Source organism: Aythya fuligula, chromosome 1 (assembly GCF_009819795.1).
Source record: "Aythya fuligula isolate bAytFul2 chromosome 1, bAytFul2.pri, whole genome shotgun sequence".
NCBI classification, from domain to species: Eukaryota; Metazoa; Chordata; class Aves; order Anseriformes; family Anatidae; genus Aythya; species Aythya fuligula.
Genome location: NC_045559.1, coordinates 16,255,607 through 16,273,035, shown reverse-complemented (window position 1 = coordinate 16,273,035; position 17,429 = coordinate 16,255,607). Strand labels below are relative to the sequence as shown.

The window sequence follows — 17,429 nt, the reverse complement described above, 5'->3', positions numbered from 1 at the left end:
GAGTGTCTCATCCCAGTTAAAGATTCTGCCGGATTTTGTCTAATTTCAGCTTCCAATACCTGGATGCTGTCAAGACCTTTTCATAATGGATTTGAAAGACCTCTGTTATAAAAACTGTCTTCCCAAGAAGCCTCTAATCAACAGTATTTCATTTGGAAAACTAAGTAAAAGTGAGCTGCTTAATTTCTTCAGTTTCTAAGACTCACATTTCTATAATGCCTTTTTTTCTGGGCTTTTTTCCTCCACTTTACCTTTTGGAAGATTGTCAGCACTAAACTGGACAAAACTTTTCAGCTCACAGTGCTGCTTTCAGTCCCGTATTCAGATATTTACCTGCACCAGGAACTCCAGTCCCTTAGCTGCTATTACAGTCAGGTTTTTTGCAATGACCTGCCCCTTGGGATATGGTCTCATATCATGTTTGACCTGCATTGTCTTTGTTTCATAATATATGAGTTTGCATCTTAAAATAACTTGCTCAAACGAACTCACCTTGCCAATTGATCCACGGCACTCTGTGTAACTTGACCTTTCCCATGCCTTCTTGAGCACAACACCCATTTTTCATTGCCTTTCACTACAGGAAGTTTATATACTTTCAGTTCTTTGACATGAATACCATGGAGCAGGGGGACAAGCCCACATCCCTGAAGCATCTTACCAAAAGTCAGGTAGTAAGTGATGGCTGCTCATTTCCAGATTCCTTTTCTAATAGCATGAAGTACCAAGCAAATGCTTATGAGCAGCAAAACAGTTCACTTCAGCAGTACCACAACTACTGATGGTTGTACTTTGTGAGGTTGTTCTCTTCTGAGAACATTTTCATGTTTCAGGGCTCCTGGTGTGATCCTGTCCTATGCTGTTACCAGGACTTAGCGAAATGCCCCAAACCCTTAACCCACTTATAAAGTTCTTTTAAGTTGCAGAATATATTTCATAGAGCAAAAAGCCGCTCCTTACAGCCTACCTAGTCAATTTGAGAAGTTAGAAGGGCCATAAACCATGTCTACTTGAGACAATTATTCATCTGTCTGTATGGAATGAGAGTTGTCTAACGAGTCATGCACTGATGAACATAAAGAGGGAAAGAATGCTGGAGCACAAATAATGCTGTGCTACTTGGCATCCAGCCTGGCTTTTATGGGTTTCTGTAAATTAACAGTCACATTTCTGGGTGAGGTTTTAATCTTTCCCTGGACTATTGATAGAAAGTGATTTCTTTTTTTTTTTTTTTTTTTTTTGTCTTTTTTGCCATTACCTGAAAAAGGTAATGTTCAGGGCAACAGTCTACTCATATACATGTGCAGGTAGAAATAACAAAAGCCCTGCTTACACAGAGGGAGGAAAGGTCTTCTGTTTGGTGAGCTACAGTTTTACACTTGATGTTGGAATAAAGCTGATACAGTGAGTGAATTCAGAAAGCTGGCGATCTTTATATGATTCCCTTATTCAGTAAAATTTAACAGAGAAGCATGGATTAAGGTTTTGAGTGTTATGGCACGGAAGAACACAAGTAACACCAAAAGTAATGCTAAAAAGGAACACTGAAATCAAAAACACTATGTAAAATACTTTGAAACAAAAATTGTGTGGTTTCTCAAAGTGGTCTTAATTCAAGATTATCAACAGATCCTTGGCAGAATCCTTTGCTTTGTTTCTGAAAGGAGGTTAATGAATAGATTTTATCTCATCTGTAGGAATCTTGTGGTCATTCCTATTTTCAGCTATCAAACTATTTAGTTGGGAGAAAAACTTGGTTGGCAGATATTGCCAAAATGCAAATCTGTGAAAGTCAGATGGTTCAGGGTGTCCATTTGGCCACAAAGTTGACTTCAGCTGCCAGTTTGCCCACTGTTGCTGTTTCTCTTAGTCATATTGAGGACCCAGTTCCTTTGGCTTCAGCAGGTCCTTAATTTTTGCAGCTCTCCAGCTGGCAGAGCTGAGTGGTCCTCATTGTACTGCTGGTGGGGCATAAAAATCAAATCCTGACCTGGGACTGTCACGATGTCATTGCGATAGCCACTGCTTTAGCCTGTGGATGTGTCCATGCCTTTGCTTCTCAAGTTTTTTTAAAGACTTCCTGTAGACTGTAAATGAAACAGACCTTTATCTTGCTATCCCTTTCCAAATGAAAATCATCACCCTTCTTGTTCATTTTTATTCCAGCTTTGAGAATAATAATAGCATGGCCAAACAGTCTCATGCCTACCTATTTACGTTCATATTAATGCAACTTCACTGTCTCCTTTTCATATCATTTCTGTCAGTGCTCATTCCTGAGTTACTGCCATGGCAAGTAACACGTAAGATCACATCAAATTCTGCCTATTTGTGAGAGACATTTCATTTAACTAGTAAGAAAATACCTCCAAGAAAGGCTGGATTCATTTCTATTGCTCACGTTCAGCATGCTCACTCTTCCTGGTCTGAAACTGCATCAGTTTCTCTCCCCAGAAATTAAGTTTTTTTAGGGCAAGGAGGTCCTGAACTGAAAATCTAAGCTCTCTCTCTCACCTCCTGTCTACCTTTGCCAAACAAAAGCAGAGTTTCCATGTACTTTTCTTTACTAATATCAAGCACAACACATTGTCTAATTTAAAACAAAACAAAATTGTACCAAATTAAGCACAATTCCTTGGAGAAATAGCTCTCTCACTGGAAAAGTAACAGAAAACCTATAGTCTGGCCCTTGATGTGGAAACAGGTGACACCAAGTCAGTATAGAGATGTGGATGACAGTTCTCAGGAGCAATTTGTTGCCTTTGCAGTGAGGCTGGGTTAGCTGATGCAGTTAAACACGCTGTTGCAGAATTTGCTGGAATAGTGTTACACAGGAGGGACTCATGCATGAGGCAGGGCAGAGGGTCTACACCTTCCACAGCGGCATCCTCACCTCCTGCTCCACATCAGGAGAAAGAGCTGGGAGCTCTGCCAGCCCTGTCCTGCCTGTGAGCAGAAGGAATTCAGTCAGAAGAGCCAAAATTGTCACCTGGGCAGCAAATATGCACAGAGAAATTAAGCACAGAACCTGGAGGGCAAGGGCAAGGGCAGCGACCAACAGCACATTGAACCAATAGGGTAAAGCCAAGCCAGACTCAGAACAGGCCACATAACAATATAAAAATATATGGCTTTCACAATATGAACAGCTTTTCTGAAACTCTGAAGAAATGACAGAAACGTAAATTAACGGTAGTATGTTCTTTCTGCCAAAACCTTTTTATTACACTTTTTTTTATCTGCACTTGGGGGCTGGTGACTCACCAGGCTGCATGATTCAGAAGAGCAATTTTAATTTCCATGCCCTTTCCCTTCTGCAGTTTGTGTGCACGGTGATTGCCATCCTCCTGCATTACTTCTACATGAGCACCTTTGCATGGATGTTCGTGGAGCAGCTCCACATCTACCGGATGCTGACCGAAGTGAGGAACATCAACTTTGGGCACATGCGATTCTACTACGTTGTTGGCTGGGGCATTCCTGCCATTATAACAGGTACCCTCAGCTGCCCACACACTGCTTTGTTTGCTTTCTCTGTCATCTCCGCTGGCCAGATACAGGAAAGTTGACAGAATCACAGAACCATCTTGGTTGGAAGAGATCTCCAAGATCACCTAGTCCAACCTCTGACCTACCACACACAAGTCCTCCACTAAACCATAAAAGTTACGCCATCCAGCTACGGATGCACTCCACTACTGCTGTTACTTGAGTGCTTTCCTGCATGAGGGCATCACCAAGTCACGATTAGCAGAAAGTCAGCCTGAATTTGGCAGATCTGCACACCAAATGTCTGTAGTGCCAGCTGAAATGATACTGAGGGTTTTACAAACATAATTGCACCCAGATTAAAACAGGAATTGTTAACATTGCTTGGGAACAAGAGTGTTTTTATTTTAACAACTTTGCTTGTAGTCTTCGTAAATTTTCCTTCCCTGTGCTGTTAGCCCCAGGATATGGACACACAGTCCCAGGAGAGGTAGCTCCAGTGGCTTCAGAAGTGATGGTCCCACAGGACATTGTATTCCCCTCCCTGGACATTCCCACTGCAGAACCCTTGACCAACAGTAAACGCTCCCTGAAGGGGTTTTCAGCAGCTCTGTTTTACTTGGCATGAAAATGAGCTGGGAATACTCAAGCAGCCTTTTACATCATTTCAGATACAAAGGCAATAACTTTCAGTTGTGGAAAAGTAATGAAAAGCTGGAGGCAGTAATCTTTTAAACTGTTCCAGGGTGATCCGCGGGAGCACATCTATCTCCGCCCTCACCGTGGCTATTTTTGCAGTCAGACATTTCCAGTGATACCCAAGCACATGGCGCTGCGTTAATGCAGGCAGACAGCTCCTTGGGAAGCGTGCTTCGCAGAACAGTTGGAGTGGGGTTTTTTGCTTCAGCTATTTCAGCATGTATCTGTTGCCATATGGGAAATCAAATCATAGGCAGACAGTTAACTTTTACCCAGTTGCTTTTATTTTTGCAGATAACAACATACCGTCAGCAATGACAGAGATTTAGATGTCTCTCAGATCAAATAAATAGCTATCAATCATGTACGCTTGCAAAAATATTATGGAACAAGTTAGACTTCTGCAATTACATGAGTTTTGTTGGTTTTGTTGTTTTTTTTTTTTTTTTTTTTTTTTTTTTTCCTGTTTGACATAAGGAAGAGTAATACAAAAACATAGCATAGGTGAGAAAGGGTGTCCTTTCTGGAGAGGTGGTAAGTTTTTCCATATCAAGTTGTGCATAAATATTTTCCAATTATATCAGTTTATCCAGGACACACCAGAAGATGCAGCTCAGAAGGCTCTGCCACTCTGGACATACTCCTGACAGTTCAGATAGAAATTGTCTTTGTTTTCTCTAGCATTTCAGACCTGCGTAACTGTTATCAGTACCCACAAGACTACTGCAATGCACTCAGGAATATTAAGTGTCATGAGATAATTGGCAGCATCATTTCGGGTAGAAAAGAAGTAATATTTTTAAAGGAAGTAAACAATTAGCATTTCAGAACACATAACTCTTCAGTAGTTTCATCTGAAGGATTTTCTATTTCACGTTTGGTTTCTCCCGAATTTTAAATGAATTGGGACTTTCTCAACAGCAGTATTATGCAACATGAATATTACAATATTACCCATTTTTACATTTTTCCAATCAGATATTTTTCTCTGTAATATGGAACTGTTTTTCAGTATTAAAATCATGCATACATTATGAATTGTGGTTCCAGTTTGTCTCCTGTACCATGAACTCTGAATCTACTGATTGACAGTTCACTTAAATAAAATGTCAGGTCTCTGTTACTGAGAAAGTCAGAGGATTTTGCTGAATGAAGAGTGAAGAAAGCTAAGCCATTAGCTTGCCCTTCCAGGTTTAGAAATCATCTGAAGAGAAAAATCTTTCATCATAAAAAGCACAATGTGGTATTTCTTGCCCCTGGATAGCTTTGTTACTGTATGTATTTCAAATAAGCTTCTTTTATACATTTTAAAGTTTAATATCTAAAGAATAAGAAGGTTCCAACTTCTTTAATACGCCTCTTAAACATGATTTCTTTAATTTATTTTTTTTATGAAAGAAGGATTGTGTATGTTTCTCAATAATGGAAAAGTCTAGATATGGGAAAGAATTTTAGTCTTGGGCATCCAAATGGCTTTATAATTTTATTTAAAAGATACTTAGCCCTATATATCTCTATTACGGCTCTCCTGAAAAAAAATGAACTGATAGTAGCAGTTGATTTACCCTGTTTTGTTCATTTTTTTCCTATCTTCCATGCTCAAAATGACATTCACTTCAGACTGGGATGTAGTCTAAGGGGTCTGCGATGGGACCAGGCTGCTTAAAAACAGGAATCTTGAACTTCGGGAAGAAAAAATCTTAGCAAAATGTTTACCTAGAGAATACTCCAGTGGTGAAGACCCCCATTTAATCACACCATACAAAAGCAAATTGCTGCGAATAAATGTAGGATGGAGTTGAGAGAAGGCTTACAGCCATGAAAAGCGTAAGGATCTGGAATATTCCTCCATGGGGAGCAATAGTGGAATTTGCTTAAAGCAAATTAAATCGCTTTAAGCTGGCTCATTTTAAGATGTAGTTTGATCCATCTAGGAAAGGGATTTTATGACTTCCTTGCCTCAGAAGCGAAGGGCTGGATTTGGCACTGAGCAAGACCCCTCTTTGTGGCAACATGCTAACTAGTTGGCATATACATGCAGTAACTGCTTGCCATGGGGTGTGCTCATGTTAAAACAGGTTCTTATGTCACCCTAACATCAGTATACCCCAAATAATGGCATTTTCCAAATTTGCTATAAATACTAAGCAAGGTGATGAATCAGGAAAAAGGCAAGGCTGATGTGCAGTTGCTGCAGAGCCTGCAGGAGCTCAGAAGAGTCAAAGCATGCCCCCACGGTGTGCTCCTGGCATGCTGCTGGGATAGGTGCTGGTCCCCACAGGCTGCTGGGCTCAGTCCTGGTTCCCATGAGCACCAGTGAGCTGTCGTGCAGCCCGCACACTCGGTCTAGTCCTTAAAGCCTGTAGCGTTTAACCAGTGTGCCAGAATGGTTCTTTATATTAAATTGCCATTGGCTTAATTCTGCCTTTGGGTGAAGTGTTATTTCACGTATTGTTGAGTCCAGTAAAATCTGAACCGCCTACCTGAAGACCGAAATTTGCCCTATTTGTTTAATGGAGAACTTTAGGGTCAGATTTGGGGAGTGAAAAAATGTTGCAGTGTGCCAGTTACTCTCCGAGCCAGATGTTTGGTCGAACCGTAGTTTAAGTCCCACTAATGGGGAAATCAAGTCCTGGGAAACAGCCTGTGTCTATAGAATTACATCTGTATAAAATACTTTATGGTCCCTTAATCATTTATGGCTAATTCTTTCTGGATGGCAACTGCTGAAGGCAGTGGTGGAAGGGCCAATGGGAGCAGAGGGAGAGACCAGCCCATCTCATTCCACACTTCAGAGAAAACAGATCCGATATCCACCGCTTTGCCAAAAAGCCAGTTTAATTTTCATAGACCATGGGCCCGTACCAGATGTGAGTACTGGCTGTGGGCCAGTTTTATGCAGAGAGGGTGAAACACCACTACCTCTCCCTTTTTTTTTTTTTTTTGGTGTCTTTTTGTCAAAGTACACAGGCTTCAGTTCCAAAAGGTGTTTATTAATACGCATGAATCCTCGTTATGGAGAAGGGCACTGCCGTGAACCTTGGATGCCTGCTTGAGGCAGGGCATACGCTCAGCTCAGTAGGTGCCCCAGTGCCCAAACAACGCGCTGCAGCCATTTACCATATGGCACTGGCCAAAGGCTTCACAGGGATCAATTTCTGCCTCTTGAAGAAGGAGGAACTCTGCAGTATTTTGCAGGTCAAAGGCAGAAATCCTGGCCTGTTGCCATATGGGCACAAGGTGTAGGTCACAAAATCAGAGGGCACAGCAAACCAGTAGGTGGAGGTTGGACTGAGAATCCCCAGGAAATATCCAGGCTTTGAAAAACAAAACAATAAAAGGTGTGTTCTTAACTCAATTGCCTTGGGGGCATCACCAAACTCCATTTCAAGCAGTGCTGAAAGCAAGGTGAGGTGAGCACTCACCTGGCTCAGAGGGAGTCTCAGCCTCCGCTCCTGAGCTCAAGCAGTTAAATCCCGTGAGTTCCCAAGTTCCTTTGTCTCTGGTGTTATTTTAGTGACAGTAAGCTCACAGCAGTTAAGAATGCACTTTTTTGTAGTATAGACATCTCCTCGGTTATGATTCATGTCATTCTACTGCACAGGCTTATTGAAATTCCTCTGCTTGTCATTCACCCTGAAGGCTTCATCGCTCTGTGTGAATATGACTATAAAATTGTGTTGGAACAGAATTAACTTGGGACCTGCATTTACTGCAGTTTTTATGTAGCTGAGCTTTATTCTGATAGGCAAAACTCATCTGATGTGGGATGTGTCATTTGGTATGGGATGACCAGTGTAAAGGTTTTGGTTTACAAAAGTTTTATTTCGATGCTTGTCTTGACTTTGACTTCCCAGACTGTCCTACTGAACACATCTTGCCACTATCCTTCTGTTTGTTGGACAGTGATTTCAAAATGTTACTGCTGTGCCTGCTTGTATAAAAGATCTCACCAGCACATTTCTGATGTCCTTTTTCCCCATCTTGTGACCCAGGGCTTGCTGTTGGTCTGGATCCACAAGGCTATGGGAACCCTGATTTCTGCTGGTTGTCTGTTCATGACACCCTGATCTGGAGTTTTGCGGGACCCATCGTAATCGTTGTAGTTGTAAGTATGGTGGAGTTGGCATCCTGAACTGTCTTTTCCCTACTACTACCTCTTCCTTTATGTTTTGTCAACCAGTAATCACAACCCAAAGCAGCAGTATTCTTTACATTTGAAGCCAACGTGCTCAAGTTTGCATCTTCTGCTTAAAGAAATAAGATAGGAGCTAAACTAAGCTCTTGGAAATTAGAGGGCTGCTTGCCAGTGCAAAGATTGTTGATAAATATCTCTGTGGCTAGAAAGATGCTTATTTTTTCACATTTGCCTTGTTCCATATTTGAATTGTTGGTCAGGGAGCTTATAAAACAAGTCAATAGAATGAGCTGTAACAAGTCACTTCATCCAGAGGTCCTAAAGAAATATTAAGTAAGTCGTAAGTCAGGAACTCTAAAGAACTGGCTGGAGTTTGTCTCCCTCAAAACTTCTCTCAGTAACAGATCACCAGAAGATAAATATCCATGTGACTGTATCTTGTATACCAAGTGCAGTTCTGGTCTCCTCAACAGAAAAAGTATGAAGTAGACCTGGAAGCAGTGTGGATTGGGGTTGTGAGTTATCAGAGACAGGGGACAGCCCCTGCTGGAGGAGCATCTAAGTGGACCAGAACCTTCAGCCTTAAGAGAAGAAAGCTGCAGAGAAGGGGACAGGGAGAAGTCTGTAATAGTGTAGTAGCCTGGAAAATGTAACTGAGGAGCCAGCTTTGTCTTTTCTAACACAAATAGTAGCAGGAGGTGGCAGGTTCAGAGCAAACAGGATCGCTCCACAGGGAGGTGAGTTAGAAACTCCCAGAAACCAGATGATAGCAATGGTGGAGCTCTGTGTGGTTTCAGGAAGTGAGTGACTGAACAAACTCACAGCATCACTATTCATAATGAGTGATTAAGTACAAACATCCCACCGAGTATATCCCACCTCTGGAAATCAGCAGAGGCTGGAGGGGCTTTCTGAGGAATTATCACCAAACCCTGTTATTAAATTCTTATATTCTGCTTTGGCCCCAGCTGAAACAAGATGCTGGGCGAGTGGACTCTGGTCTGGACAGGAACAGCCATTCTTGAGTTTATTCTTGAGGTTTTGTTTCATTCAAGCTTTCAAGCAATCTTACTGCTGTGTTTCATCCAGGCTGAGTCCCAGGACATTCTTGACTGATGTGGGCTTGAAACAGGATGAATTTTGGAACTGGAAGAGACATGTAAATTAAAGGAAAAATATTCTTAGCACCACAAACCATGTTAAGATAAAAATTCTATTGTCATTGAAAACTGAGCTCTGACAAAATAAGAGAAAGAACCCATGCTGTTATTTCAATTTCCCTTCCAGATAAACACTGTCATCTTCATACTAGCAATGAAAGCATCGTGCAGACGAAGGCAACGTTCATTTGAAAAAACTGGAGTCATGTAAGTTGGCGTTCAAAAACCTGTAGAAAAATAAATCTGGTCAAGAATAACAAAGGGACAGAATTGCTTAAAAGCAGGCATCAGGGTTGGAATAAGTAAGATATTTGGAGAAGGAGCCGGTCTGCATTGGCAGAGGCGATTGGAGTTTCTTTACCAGCACCTATCCCTGGGTACCCTTGGTGTAAAACCACCACAGTGCTATGCACTGCTGACAAGTGTAGGCAGGAGAAGAGAGGGAAGAGAGAAAGGATCAGTCTCTGTGTGGTGTCATTACAGTCTTCCAGGTCTTTCATCATACTCCCTACTACACTGTCCCTTAACCTCAACCCTGGCATTTCCTGGTAGGTATAATTCTGGGTCTCCCTGTGGCCACCCATGGCTCAGAAAGCTCTCCCCAATGAACGCCAGGATGACCAGCTGTGTCAGGCAGGGACACACTGAGGCTCCTGTGCTGAGGACCAGCCTCCACGCCCAGCCTGCTCCCCGTGGGATGAGCAGAAAGCCCACAAGCTGAAACCTGCCGCCTTTCCAGGCTGTCCTGGCAGCCTGTTCCCATTAACTCTGATTTTGCCCAAAGCTCAGAATTTACATGCGAGCTATAATGCGATTAGCTAGTGGCAAGACAGCCCCTGTTTCCAAACAGGTAGCTGAATGAGATTACAAAAGGCTTCTTCAAGCTATTTACTCAGCATCGGCTGTCAGGTGATTTTTTTTCAGTTTCTTTTTTAAACGTTCCTAAACAAATGGAGTGTAATTGCTACTTAATAGCAGCTATTTTACTCATAACACAAAACTTTTGCCACTAGAATTGTGACCAACCTTTGCAATTGCCTGTGGAAATAATGCTTTTAGGCAAACAAATACTCCCCTGAGTGCTCTCAATCCAGAGCCGTGGGCTGTAACATGGAGAAAGAATGTGAAGGTGGACTCAACAAGCAGAAATGAGATGGACCTGACCATTCACCCCACACATCTCTTCCTCACAGTCAACAAGACTGAACCGTAGGGCTTGGCGAACAGCCGTGTTTGTTTGAAGGAAACCTTGGAAGCAGACTTGAAAAGAAATCACCTTTTTTATCACCCGAATGTTCGAAGTCACTGAGTAGCATAAGGAGGGAGTTGGGAACAGGGGGCTGGTGGGCACTGCCCAAAGGGCCCTTCTAGATCCCAAATTGTAGGCGTGCTCCTCACCATGTCTGTGTGTGCTCTCAGGGAGGAAAGGGCACTTGAACTTCCACGTGGTCCCACCCCTGTTGGGAAGCCGGGCTTTCCTCATGTCTCCTCTCATGCTGCAACCCCCCTGTGTGCTTTACAGCTCCGTGCTGCGGACGGCATTCCTGCTCCTGCTGCTCATCAGCGCCACGTGGCTGCTGGGGCTGATGGCAGTGAACAGCGATGTCATGACGTTTCACTATCTCTTTGCCATCTTCAGCTGCCTGCAGGTAAGTTAGCATTTTGCCAGGGGCAAACCTCACTGAGTGCACTGCTGTGCCCCCAAAATAGATAAACATTGGCTAACTTGGTAACTGAGATGTTGTTAAGATGTTAAGTACAATTTTTGGTCTCTTTTCTCAAAGGGAGGGTTCTTTTCACCAAAGTCATCACTTTCAGTAATTGCATCTCTCACTTTCAGTCATTCTAAGATAAGTGCTCTAATATTGTAACCTGTGACAGACAAATAACAGTAGGCAATTATACCTCTGTCTTCCCAGAGGGAAAATCTTTGCTACTCTCTTCTGCATGCTTACAGTTAACAGTCATCCTGTTGCTTCCACAAAGGAAGTTACTGTTTAAGAAAATGAGTCAAATAATGATCTCCAAACACAACTCGTATTAAGGATTACTGGATCACTTGTCCCGGTGTGCACAGTTGTTGACTAAAGATGCAGAACAGTTTTTGTAGGAGACCTGGCGTGGAAGTAGTCAGGAAGTCATATAGTCATGACTTGAAAGTGACCAAAGATGGCAGAAACTGTCATGGCAAGTGCCTGCAATATTCAAACAGCTGCTGCTAGCAGGCCATTCCTGTTGGTTGCAGCACAACAGCCACAAATTGCAACCAAGGAGAAAAAGAAGCCTGGTGGGTCTTCTCCCATGCCTGTCCATGCCTGGGAAGCACATCAGATGGACCAGCCTGGAGGAAGGATATTTTGCCACTGCAACTGGTGTGCTCTGAAATAAAGATACCCACTCAGGCTGTAAAACCAGGCTTCCACGAGCCTAGGATAAAATTAAATTAAATATAAACCCAATGAGAGGGAGGAAAGCCAGCAGCTGGAATTCTCCAAATTTGCCCAGAGAGGCACCGTGGTATGTGGCGTTTCACGTCATTACCTTCTTTGAACTTAAAGAGACATTTATGTGAGTTTTATTAATGAATAATCCCCAAGTGCTAATGCCAACTAAGATTGCATTTGATTGAATGTTTAGAAAGTGAACTTGAAGTTTAAAGTTACTCTAAGTCAATTGCTTTGGCTGAAGTCATGAAATGCAGGCATCGTGTGATGTTGGTACAGCTGCAACTTCATGAGTGATTGGCTTCTATAAACTATATCTCCTACCAGAATTGATAACCATTTGGCAGCTGCATGAATTCCTTCAGAGCAAATACATCTGAAAACATACACGTGCATGTCCCCCACCCCCAAAGAAAGTTATCGTTGGGTGTTCCTGGCGGGCCAATAGCTGCCCAGTCCTGGGGATTTGGGCAGTTTTCCCTCCTTGAGATATTGCTGAATGGATGAACGTAGGGGACACAAGTTGGGACCTCTCCACCCCCAGTACCTCTCCGTGTCTTACAAAGCTTTCTAAGGTTCTCTTAGCAACAGTAATAAGGACACCTACCACAGAAGTTCCCCATTGCCAGAGGTTTTCACTAAAGGCTGTGATATTTTTGATGTGCTGCTATTGATTTTGTCTCATCATCAGTGTTAAAAGCTCTAAAATCTTAACATGTACAGCCCTGAAACTCCCTGGAATGTCCATCAGTGGGACACTGAGGTCCTCACTGGACATATTGAGAAAAATGTTCCTTACCAAACCATGGGGCAGGGTGAGACCTGCCATGAGCTCTGCTCTGTAAACCCTGGAGGAATACATCATTGTATATATTTTCCAAGGCCCTTGATGCACATTTAAACTTGGAAGCAAATATTGAAGAAGCCCTAGGAGATCAGTCAATGCTATTTCAGTCAAAGGCAGGAAATAGTTATTGCTATTGAAATCACTGACTGTGACCTAGAATTCAGGGGTTGGTTCAAAACAACTGTGCTCTAATACCTATTTGTATCTGCAGTTTGGTAGTATTGAATCATTTATATTTGTTCTTCCTTTCTCTGAAATGATCCAGGGGCTGTTCATTTTCTTCTTCCACTGCGTGTTTAACAAAGAAGTCAGGAAGCATTTGAAGAACACTTTAACTGGCAAGAAACCTCTTCCAGATGATTCCACTGCCACAAGAGCTACATTATTAACTGTAAGGAAAAAAAAAAAAAAAAAAGGGAAAAGAACTTCCTTCATGCTGGTAGAAGTTACCAAAAATGCACTTGCAGGTGGCTTGTCCATAACTAAGCAAATTGTCTGATTTATTTAAGTGACTTTTACAAAGATTACTGATGGCTTCTCTCAAAAGTTTTGATTACTGCTTCAGTTAAAACATCTGAGAGGGATTTTTTTTTCCTTGGCATCAAAAACCACTTGGTTCCTTTGAGGCTTTTGATGGGTAACGTGGACTTTCAGTAGGAATTGATTATTTTTTATTCTTGCAAAATTCAAAGACAGAAAGTGTATATGGGGTGTGCTGAACCACCTTGGTCCTTGCACTGTTCTGGTTATAGTCCTGTTGACTTATATGATGGACAGTCTGAAACTTGTAAATTGAAGTAATTGGTTACCCCTCCAACTTTATTGCAAACCTGGTGGCATCTACACCAGTAAATAGGATCAGATCATGGGCTTGAGCCCTGGCCTGCAGCTGTCCATGAGATTTAACTGTGAGTGCATCCCCTGACATGGTTCTGGCTGTGCCAGCTTGCAGCTAATCTCCCAGAGTATAGGGATGGCTGGGGATGAGAGAGGCCAGCATGGGCCAAGGCATGTTCCCAAAGAGGCAATGTGGATTTGGCAATCTTGTTTTGGGGAGGAAAAAAAAGTTCAATAATGCGGACTAGAGTTGTGCTATGCACTGCCATTTACTCTCAAAACAGAGAACAAGCCTTTGCTCATCTGGTTTACAACACAGACATTGCTTAAATCTATTTTAACCAGGAAATGTAAGTCCTTCATACTTAGATTTTATTATCAGGTGGGAAATTGAGGAAGAGGTATTAAGGCCTAGTTCTGCAATGGTTTTTAAGCAGTTGGGTTCAGTGGAAGTAAGGCACTGACACTCCTTTGATGAGCAGGGCCTGTGAGCCTGGGTTTCACAAGTCATGGGCATTCAGAGCACTGCGCTGAATAACCAGGTCTCTGCCCACAGACCCTGGTGAAAAACACTAAAAAGATAAAAAAAAATCTTGCTTTGATCTGATTACCCATCTGCTTGCGGTAATGTTAATGAGACATGTGGACTCGAGTTAAACAATGCAAAAATTAGCAGGCTTTCTCTCCAATGTCCTCAATGGCTCAGAGCAGAGTCTCAAGTCACGTTTCAAATCTTTCTGCCATAAAGGCACACAGTGCCCAGTGCCCAGCCGGCCACCAGAAGCAATAAGCTGAAGGAGACCATCACCAACTCCATTTCTCAGGCACGACACTCTACAGTTGGTTACATCAATTGTAGGAGAGGAGATGTAAGGAAGGGTGGTCTGAGTCTTTTGAACAAAATTTCTGAAGAAAGAAAATCAATTACAGATCTCAGGCTCAAGCTTCTGCATCGGTGCTGTGCATTGCCCTCTGTCCCTGTTAGTGTGCCCTGCTGAACAGAGAGGGCTGCCTGGGAAGGTTAGGAATCCACTGCATTATGCTGCTTAAACAAGTTCTTCTTGTCATTCACTACTGCTTTGTGTCTTTTTCTCCTTCAGCGATCTCTGAACTGTAACAACACGTACATAGAAGAGCCAAATATGTATCGCACGACCCTTGGGGAATCCACTGTCTCCCTAGAAAGCACCGTCAGGTCAGCCAAGAGCCACAATAGCTACCTTGCTTATATTCTCAGGTAATCAGGTGGCAGGTGCATGGCTTTCAGGTGCTTGCCTTTCCCTTTTCATTCCTCTTGTGGAAAAGAAAAAGCCAAACAGAAATGTTTTGGTTCAAGTGCATCTTGTTTTATGTTGTAACCGTTCTGCTTCGTGTGACTGTCATTTACTTTTGTGTGTTTTCTTTTGCATGCATCTTCAGTGGGGACTTCCACTAGTGCAGTGGTTAACGTGGCTATTTTGTTAACTATTTGGGCTGTGCTGCTTGCCTGGTAAAATACAGATGTGTCTCAAGGAGTGGGACTTAGCTTATTAACATCAGGCTTTTTCAGGGTGCAATTCATGTCTCCAAAGGCAGACATAACCTGTCTTGCTGTGAAAGTACCTACTCTGAAAATCAGTTAAGCGCAGGTTAATTAGCATGTGCTGCAGCTGTCTGTGACCAGAAGAATCTCATCTGCATGTCTGCCTTGTTGTTAGGAACAGTGAAGTGACCAAGAAAGTTGTCCCCTGTTTTTATTCTCTAAGGGATGATGCTGCTCATAAGCTCAGTGGATCCTCAAGTCAAGCAAGGGCTGGTCAGACTGAAGCAGATTCCTCCATTTTTCATAGGAATCCATCTAAATCCAACGGTAAGAATTTCTTTAAAATGCTTTGACCCAGTTGTGAACCTTTTCCTTCTCAGCAGTTTTTTCAAAGGCTTCTGTAAGAGGAGGAGCAGTTACTCCGACTCGGTGTGCCTCGTTCCCCTTGTGCTGTTGGCATAACGAGCTGTGCAGTGGTTGCCTTACCAGGGAATTCTGGAATGGAATGATCTTTCTGCTTCTTGTGATGGCTCAGTTTTAAGCTGACAGCTGTCACAACTGTTGATGGTTTCTGGCGTCCCTCTTCTTTCTCACGAATTATGCGCTGCTGCTCTTGATTTTTAATTGGACATCTTTTCATGTTTGAGACCTTGAGGCAATATCCTCTTTTACAGCTATGTGTTTTGTACAAGAAAATGAGAACTGTCTCTTGGCTGGTTTCCTTTCATTTGGGGTCTTGATGTTAAATTTTGTTGCCTTGTAGCAGTGTTTAAGAGTGCATTTGCAGATTTCCTGATATTTTTAGGTACCTCTGCCAGCGTGTTGTGTTGGCTGAGATGCTGTGGAGCTGCTGTTCTGTGTATTGACTAGTGAAAAAAGCATCCCCGTTCTGTTCTGCAGCCCCCTTGAAGAAAAAAAGGGTCTTGCCCATTAGCTGAGCAGAGCAGCGTGCTTCCATAATTCCTTAGGTGGATGCCACAGTCCTTGTGAGTTAATCCTGAGAACACCTGTGGCTGGAAGTGCTCTTCCCTGGCATGCCCTAAACCAGACGCCTGCCTTGTCTTTGTGTTCATGCAATCAGACTGACGTGTCCAGCTCCTGCTCACCCTCTCATTGCTCTGTTTCCCCTTTCCACGTCTGTAGAGCATGATTCGGACTCTGACAGCGAGCTGTCCCTCGACGAACACAGCAGCTCCTACGCCTCCTCCCATTCATCGGACAGCGAGGAAGATGGGCTTGAGCCAGAGAAAAAGTGGAACACATCCACTTCGAAAAATAATGAGCGTGGCCCTCTCCACAGCACACCTAAAGGTACTCCTGGTGGGAGGGAACAGCAATGGGTGTATCTTATTTAAAATAGCTTTAGAGTAGGTGGAACGAATTTATCAGGCTAGCATACAACGTTTGGAAATGGTGTTACACAGCCAGCAAAATCTCACGTGAAGGAAGAAGGGTTATTTTGCTGCTTCTTTTGAAGGCAGGAGGAAGAAATACCTGCCTCTCTTCATGCAGCAGATGCTTGTGGATTCAGCAGGGTCAGGAGAGGTCGCAGAACCAAAGCACTGGCCACCAGTACCAGCGCTGTGTGGCAGGGTATGGCCATTCCTAGGTGCAGTTTGTCTTCGGAAGGTTAGTTAGCTTAGGCAAAGGGGTAAGGGGGTGTCCGAGCTGCGTGCTCTGCACAGACACAGCACAAAGTTCCTCAGGTGCCCTCATCCCTAAAAAACCACCATCCCCAGGGAGCCCGAGGGATTGCCATCCCTGGACAGCTGGGAGGGCAGATTGGTCTCACACCTCTCAGATTGCCAGCAGCCTCGCAGGGACACCCTCTCATCCTGACAAAAGTGTTTTGGGGGGTTTGCTGCACCCCAGAGTAGTGTAATCCAGCGAAGATCGTCGAAAGCATTGCTCTGGTCTGCCACTCAGCTACTCCCCGGCTGCAGGAGATGAGACAGGCTGGGCAGTGGCTGTGAAAGCCTATCAAACAGTGGTTTTCGAGCTAGTGTTTTTTTGCATTGCAGTCGATACCCTTCCCAATCATGTGAAACCCTATTGGCCCACAGAGTGCATAACGGCCAGCGACAGCGAGGACCCCAGCGGCAAGCAGAAACTCAAAGTGGAGACCAAGGTCAACGTGGAGCTCCACAGGGAAAACCAGATGAACCACAACAACGAAGCGCTGCAGGACAAAGAGAACGAAGGGCAGCAGAAGGAGAACAGGCCCCTGTCCCACCAGAATAACCAGCAGCCAGAGCAGAGGAAAGGTAAGGTGGCCAGCACCACGTCACAGCAC

At 43.4% G+C, this 17,429-nt stretch overlaps 1 protein-coding gene across 1 annotated transcript in view; it reads left to right on the top strand.

Moving 5' to 3' along the window:
* CELSR1 (cadherin EGF LAG seven-pass G-type receptor 1) overlaps positions 1-17,429 on the top strand; it is a 159,355-nt gene that overhangs the window by 139,143 nt on the left and 2,783 nt on the right. Inside the window, exons 25-33 of the mRNA XM_032201043.1 lie at positions 3,321-3,495; positions 8,184-8,296; positions 9,614-9,693; positions 11,009-11,135; positions 13,043-13,168; positions 14,715-14,851; positions 15,360-15,463; positions 16,280-16,447; positions 17,158-17,400. Coding sequence (XP_032056934.1) covers positions 3,321-3,495; positions 8,184-8,296; positions 9,614-9,693; positions 11,009-11,135; positions 13,043-13,168; positions 14,715-14,851; positions 15,360-15,463; positions 16,280-16,447; positions 17,158-17,400 — 1,273 coding nt within the window. The remainder of the gene's footprint in view (positions 1-3,320; positions 3,496-8,183; positions 8,297-9,613; positions 9,694-11,008; positions 11,136-13,042; positions 13,169-14,714; positions 14,852-15,359; positions 15,464-16,279; positions 16,448-17,157; positions 17,401-17,429) is intronic.